The 7,406-nt window shown below is 53.9% G+C and overlaps 1 protein-coding gene across 1 annotated transcript in view; it reads right to left on the bottom strand.

Annotated features, from left to right (window-relative positions):
* The window catches only part of GLTSCR1 (glioma tumor suppressor candidate region gene 1), an 18,055-nt gene extending 13,475 nt beyond the window's left edge, over positions 1-4,580 (bottom strand). The window contains 4 exon segments of the mRNA XM_019474359.1: positions 1-1,686; positions 3,171-3,236; positions 3,643-3,685; positions 4,537-4,580. Of these exon segments, the coding sequence (XP_019329904.1) occupies positions 1-1,686; positions 3,171-3,236; positions 3,643-3,685; positions 4,537-4,577 (1,836 nt within the window). The 5' untranslated portion in view covers positions 4,578-4,580.
* Between the last annotated feature and the right edge of the window lie 2,826 nt (positions 4,581-7,406).

Genomic DNA, 7,406 nt, shown 5'->3' with positions numbered 1-7,406 from the left:
GGAGGCTTGGATGCTCACCGCCTGGCCGAGGTTCTCGGTGGCATTGAGCATGGCCACCTGGTTGGGCAGCGTCACCCCCTGGATCACCGTCTGCCCCGTCTGGCCCAGCGAGGCGGCCACGGAGGGTTGGCTCTGCGTGGTCAAACTGCCCGCCAGTGAAACGGGCATCTGGAAGAGAGCCGGCTGACCCACCTGGCCGGGCTGGAGCTGGATGGGAGCCGAGAGTATGTGAGCGGTGCCGTGGGCGTTCTGCGAGGTGAGCACCTGGCCCAGGTTCAGCTGGCTGGCGATGTTCTGGTTGGTGAGGATCTGGGCCGGCAAGGCCTGGTTGGTTATCAGCTGTCCGCCCGGCCCTTGGCTAGTTATGATATGGGCTTGCCCGCCGGGGTGGGAGGTGGTCAGGATCTGCCCTCCCATGTTGGCCTGCAGGGCCGAGAGCTGCTGGGGTATCTGCACGGCGGAGGCGCCCGCCAGCTGCCCGGGGAGGAGGAACTGGTTCTGGCCCTGCAGCATGGCCTGCGGGACGTGCTGGGCGGGGATGACGATGCTGCTGCCCTGGTTCAGCAAGTGGACGCTCATGGGCTTGCTGAGGGCTTGCTGCTGCGGAGGCGGCTGCTTGAAGACGTTGGCTGGAAGCCCTTGGGGGAAGCCCGACAGCACCACGTTCTGCCCGGGTTTGCTGGCCATGAAGGTCAGGTTCTGCTGGGCCTTCTGCTGCTGCAGGGTGGCTTCGTTCTGGATGGTCAGGGTGGTGTTGTTGGAACCGAAGGGCTTGGGGGTGATCTGGTACAGCTTCTGCTGGAGGACCCCAGCGGGTTTGGGCTGAATCGGGGTGGGCGTCCTGTGAATGATGACGTTTTGGGCCTGCACCAAGGGGCTGCTCAAGTTCGAGGTGACGGTGAGTGGCTGGGAGCCTTGGGTCCCGGACACGCTCCCGAACATGGAGTTCCCGTTCAGCGTCGTGGTGGCCACCGTCGGCAGGTTCTTCTGGATGACGAGACCAGCGCTTTGCGGAGAGACCCCTGTCGAGGCGAGGGTGACCTGCTGCTGCTCGGGTGCCGTCTGGGTGATGTAGCTGCCGACGGGCATGGTGGCCACTTGGGAGGGCTGAACCTGCTTGGCGATGATCTGCTGCGCCGACTGGTTGATGGCCATCACTTGCTGCCCGACCACCTGAATCGGCCCGATTCCCAGTGTCCCACTGGGGCTGCCGTTGGGCAAGCCCTGGAGATTGGAGATGGGCTGGATGGTGACGTTCCCCAAGCCGACTTGCTGGAGGAAAGGCTGAACGCTGATGGCCTTGTTGACGACATCCGCTCCCACCGACTGCTGCACCAGGGCTTGGTGCGTCAGGACGGCGGGTTGCTGCAGCCCGATCAGGTCGGCCCCACTGGAGAAGATCTGCGGGGTGCCGTCGGAGGCCGTCTGCACCACTGGCTGAAGGGTGGGAAGCTGGAAGGAGCCCAGGTCCAGCTCAGCCTCCGCCTCCAGCGTCTGCTCGGTGATGTTCGCCTCTTGCAGGCTCTGCTGGAGGATGTCGCAGGGCTGGTCCGAGTTCTGCAGGTTCGCCCCGCTGCTGGACGGTGACCCCAGGATGTCATCTTCTAAAAAGTCAAGGTCCACGCTGGTCGTGGGCTGACTCTGCTCGGTGCTCAGATGGTTGCCGGAGGACTCTTGTACGTGCAGCTGGGAGATTGCGGGTCAGAGGGGAGAAGAAAGAAGAAGGCATTGAGCTCAAGCATGGGGAAGAGGGCTTCAAGTCAACTGCTCAACAGCTTTCGTGAGCCACCTCAGAGAGGAGTGGGTGAACAGTGCCCTCACGCAGTCTGCACCTCGATTTGCTAAGCGTGGAAAGCATTTTGGCATCCCTGGGAGAGCCTAAATTAATGCGCGGCACCGTCTGAGAGCAGGCGAGGCGGACATCAAACGACTTGCTTTAAGTGAGGGAGGGGGCCGATGGCAGAGCCGGTTAACGGCATCCCAAGGACCGTTTAAGCTTCACGTTTTCACGCGTTAAGCCATTTCAATGCCACCAAAGATGAGAGTTCTGAATACATTCCTTGCCTTTCTCACTCTTAAAGATTAAGCTGTGGTTGGGATTGGAAGCGGAAATTTCGTATTCTGGAAACAAGCCTAAAAACTCACCGAAAACCCAGCCCGTTTCTTGCAAGGGGCGTTCAAGCAGCAGCCGAGTTAACTCAGACACGTGCTGCAGCGCGTCGCTATAGGCGGCCCTCCCACAGCGAGGGCGTAGGAAGGGTGTCCCCGGGCTAGCACCCCGCACGCAGCAAAGGCCGCGCTGGGAAGAACCACGAAAATAACGGAAAAGCAACATGCAGCCTAACCTCGGACCCCACCAGCTCTGTGCCGTCGAGTTTTGTGAAACACAGATCTAACCAGGAAGTTAAAAAATAAAACAAAACAAAAAAAAAATCAAAGTAGAAGTAAACCACAACTGCTAGGTAAATTTGTTGGTTATAAAACATCGGCAACTTTACCCAAAGTCTTCGTAAAAAATAAAGCGCAATGGAGAAAAAAAGAAAAAAAAAAATTCCAAGGCTCTTATTACAATGTAACTGGAAATAAAGAGGGGGGAAAAAAAAAAAATCATGCTTGAGTGTTATTCATGCAGAGTAACCCATGCTCTTGGGGGAAAAGAAAAAAAAAAGAAAAAAGAAAAAAAAAAAAGGATTTTTAGAATGTACTTCCATGTATTTCACCTTTGCTGTGGCAGCGGTCTGCGAGGAAAGGGAGCGCTCCAGTCCAAGGGGGAGCTGAGAGGGATTTTTCTTCTCACAAACTTTTTAAAGCATTCTTTACCCACATTATCTCTCCTGCCTTTGAGGTGTGAGAGCACGGTTACACCTTTCTCCTTCTTCACCTGATTTTCTATCCTCAAAGCTTTTCCCTGGTTGAAAGCAGACTTTGTATCTGCACGTGAAATCAGCTTTTCTCCCCCGCTGTACGGGGAACCTGTTGGAGCTATTTCTCTATAAATCTTGGGGAATAATCCCTGCGTCCTGCCTCTTTTGCTAGACCTGGGAAACAGATGAAAAACAAGCCTGCGAAACAAAAAAAAAAAAAAAAAGAAAAAAAAAAGGGGGGGGGGGGGGGGGAAGGAAAGGTTTCTAAGCTGACATTCCCCAAGTATAAATTAAAAAAATACATACCCCAGCACCTTCAAAAAAGGCACTGGCTGCATCTCCTGTGTTGTCCAGGAGATCATCACTGTCAATCTGTAATTAAAAAGATTTTATTTACTTTCTTTAGATATAGTACGGAAAAAAAAAAAGATGGAAAAAAAAATGAGTGCAGTTGCTGACGGGCAGCCCCTGGGAAGCGCTGAGCTCTCACCCGGGGGCAGCGGTGGGGCAGCGTCCCTCCCCGCCCCCGTCTCCTGCCGGCAGGCACCCCATTTCGGCTCAAAGTGCCCCAAAACCCCGGCTGGCTGCTCGGGCCCTGCCGGTCCGTGAGCTGCCCGGTGCGCTTGGCTGGGGTCCTAAAAAGTCCTGAAAACTAAAAGGATCCTGAACTTGGGGGTTTCTTTCTTTAGAAAAACTCATTGTTTATTTAAAAAAAAAAAAAAAAAAAAAGGAAGTTTGTGTTAAAGTTTTTGGTGAATAGAAACAAGTCGTCGCTCACCTTTTCGGATCCATGTAAAAAATCGTTCAAGGCCTGAGGATCGCTGCAAAACAACACACGAAACCGTTTAGGGATGCAACACGTGACCCGCTTTGAGTCGGGAGTGAAACGCGTGTTTCTAATTAATGCATTAACAGAACTTTGAATGCTCTTAAGTGCAATAACCAACGATGTACACGGGTTTATACTTCAGTGGCTACGCTTTGTTACGGATATAAATTAACGTATAGGTGCTCAGAGAAGGTCAGTCTTCTCCTGGGTCACTAACACTGCCTTACTCCCCTTCCCCTGTTAATTCTGCAAAGCCCCAATTACCAACAGTTTCATAACCACAATAAACCCCTTTGGAAAACTCGCCCGCCTTGGCTGCTGACAGGCAGTTTGTCAAAAAATCGTTTGGGCGACCTGCTAACGAGCATCCCCAGCCCGGTGCCGCCGATGGCAAGCAAGGGTTGGAGTGCAGCGCATGGATCCCTAGAAGTCGTAGTCGCTGGCAAAATACCAGAGGGATGGGATTTATTCACATTGCAAGTGGGCCAAGTGAAACGCGGGATGCACAGAGTCTGTTCTTTCCTCGCGTGAAGTCGTGTAAAACCTCCTCCGGCGCAGCCCTGGAGAAGCCCAGAGCCCTCCGAGCTTCACAGGAGGAAACAAAAACGTGAATCAGGAGGGGTTTCTGAGTTTGGGAAGTTTGCAGACCCTTTGGAGCACACCTCGGATGATTTTTGGCTCCGGGAGACCCAGCTCGGCACTGGAGAAGCCGTGGTGACTGATGGGGACGCTCCTACAGACCGAGGGTGGCAGAAACCCCTTCCCACCCCTACACCTTCCTCAAAACAGCACGAGAGACGACGAACCGCCGCGGCGTCCAGCTCACGGCGCGGTGCTACTTACCAAATTACATCTAGCAGGCACCGGCCGTCTTCATCATCCATGTCAACTGCAAAGAGCGGAGAGAGACCACGTTACCATCAGGAGAGCAGAGGGGTTGGGAGCTGCTCCTCGCTCCCTCCAGCCCAAACACCGTGCTTTGCTTTTCCTCCCCATCCCCAGTGACGGTGATGCCCTGCTGCTATCTGATGGTGGGGGGACAGGGGACTGGACCAGAGGTCCCCCTGCAGCCACGGGGACCGACTGAGTCCAGAGGAGGATCAACCCAGATGGACGGGAGCACCGAGTGGTGCCATCAGCCCGAAAACCACCGCCCCCTCCAATATCATTCTCTGCTGAAGAAGCTGATGGTGGCAAAGCCACCCATCTCCACCATCGTTCCTCGAGCAGCGGTTATGGGTGAGACAACCGGGAAGCCAAAAGCGTGGTCAGCCGAGCCCCGTAACCGGCAGCCGAGGGACCCGCTCATCCCTCCACTGCTCCCCGTCCCTCCATCGTGGTTGCTCGTCCCTCCACCGGATGGATTTCACCGGCAGTTCTCCCAACCGGGGGTTAGGTTTCACTCTGAAACCCAAACCCGCCGGTTTTCGCCTTGTTTTCAGCCCGCCGAGGGGGACCAGTGACCCCGGCCGGCTGCGCCCGGTGTAGGACGCGTCCCAGACCCTCAGCACCGGGAGGTGGTGCGAGCCAGATCCCGGCACCCCCAGGCACGGCTTGGCGAAACTCCTATTTAAAAATCACACATTTATGCATTTTTATCCCTAAACATTCACCGTGGCCAAACGTATTGGGAGGCGTTTTGCTTCAGAAGGTGGAATTGAGGATTTTCCGCCAATAACCTGAGATCTGGCACCAGGCCACCTCCTTGCAAACCCATTTTTAATGACCTGGAAAAGGGTGGGGGTTTGGGTTTGGTTGTTTTTTTTTTTTTGGTGTTTCCCCTCTTTTCCTCAGATCTGCTCCACAGCTGTGGTCTGGGCAGGGTTTGGAGGCGCAGTGGTATGAAACTACAGTCAAGGAGGGGGGGGGGGGAAGTCAGAAAAAGAAAAAAAAAATGGGGAAACTCACTGCAGGAGAAAGACACCTTTAATGGGCTGAAGTTCACGGTTTTGAACAATCTGACTTCAGTCGGTGTCTGTCGGCTGTAATTATTTTCAGGACCAGCAAATGAATAATCTAAATACGCCAGCGAAAGCTCCGGGACCGCTCGACTAACTACTCCGGAGAAGACCGTAACCTGAAGAGCACGCGCCGCTCCACACAGAGAATAGAATGAGACCATGTATTTTAATTCTTCCACTGTTTCAGGCGTTCTGCTGAGTATTTAGGACTAACGAAGCAACTACTCAAACGCAGAACGGAGATTTTCTCCGAGTTCCAGCTGAAATCTTCCCCTACCCGGCGGGCGCATGCAACGTCGCGTCTCCCCGAGGGAGCAGAGCATCGCCTGCCAGGCTCGGGACGCACGCCGGCACTTCTAACCACGCACCGGGCAAACCGCCGGTAATTCCTAAGGCCGAGAAAGCCTGGCTCAGCGCCGCAGAAATCACCCCCAAAAATGATGGTATTTATGAAGTTCTGCCCCCATCTTTGGCTTCCTGCTACAGCCCTCGTGTAAGGGAGCCTCGGGAGGCTTTATGAATTACGAAATGCTTTGCCGCTACCTGGATTTCTGCCTTGTCACTCGGCGATATTGGTTACAGACGGCTCACTGGGTTGGGAGGAGGAAATTAAAACTGCTTTTTAAAGCAATGATGTATGGCAGCCGTGCCGGGCGCACCTGCACGAAGAGCGGGGTCCTGACCCCGAGCACACTCGACGGGCGCGCAGGAATTACACTCAGGCAGAGCAAGGGCACAATGCTATTAAATTAGACCAGGAATATTCTACGTTATTTTTCACAGTTATGAAGCAGCGCGGTGCTGAGGCAGGTCAGGTCCGTTATCGCTAATTAACGGCCAGGAGGGAGAGCCGGGGCCTGAATCTTAAAAATAATAATTTAAAAAAGCTGTATTCAAAACCGGACAAAACCCCCAGCGGTCTGAATTCTCACCGCAAATATAAATATATGATATTGCTGAAATACATGCAGTAAACCCGCTTACTTTTACCCCTACGTGTCAGGCAAAGGGCGCTGCAGAGGAGCTGACGGCGAGCATCACCCCGGCCGTATTTGAGGGCGACGCTCGGTTGCTAGAGGGAAGGAACAAGCGCGATGTCACGAACCGCGAGCGGCATCATCACCGCAGGGCAGGGGAAGGCGCTGCAGGGAAGTTATGATGTCAGCTGATAAAGTGCGTTTGAAGTAAACAAAACAAGGAAAGAGAAATAACAGATTTGCCAAAGGATTTGTTTCACTGCTGGATTTGACGCAGCTTCCCTGTTGTTGGGGTAGAACAAAACCAAAATAGGCGGGTAACACCAAACGGGTGATTCACCGGTGACCCGAGAGGGCCCATTTTTGCCCCTTTTTAAACCACAAAATAACATCCCTGGGTCGGTTTCCCTCAAAATACCAATTCCCTCAGCCTCCAGCAGCTTTACTGCTCCCTACCCGGGCGAGAGCGGGGAGGACGTCGTCCTCTGTCAGCCTCCAGCAAGGGTTCGTGCGCTTGGTGTGCACGAGCTTTCGTTTATTTCTACCTCCAAAAATACACTCACCTATATCACAAGGATTTAAGACTCTTTTGAGATGGGAAGCAGAGGGAAAGCGTTCTTAACATCGCGGGTGCGACACGAGATGACGTGGTCTTCCCCCTTTTAAAACAGGAAGCAGAGGTACGAGATCACCGGGGAACGGGAGCGTTTCACGCGCGTTAATGTAACTCCACGCCCGGGAAATAATATTTGAGGCTCTTCAACGGGGCCGGGGG

This window comes from Aptenodytes forsteri, unplaced genomic scaffold (assembly GCF_000699145.1).
Source record: "Aptenodytes forsteri isolate BGI_AS27 unplaced genomic scaffold, ASM69914v1 Scaffold553, whole genome shotgun sequence".
NCBI classification, from domain to species: Eukaryota; Metazoa; Chordata; class Aves; order Sphenisciformes; family Spheniscidae; genus Aptenodytes; species Aptenodytes forsteri.
This window is presented reverse-complemented; position numbering and strand designations above follow the sequence as displayed.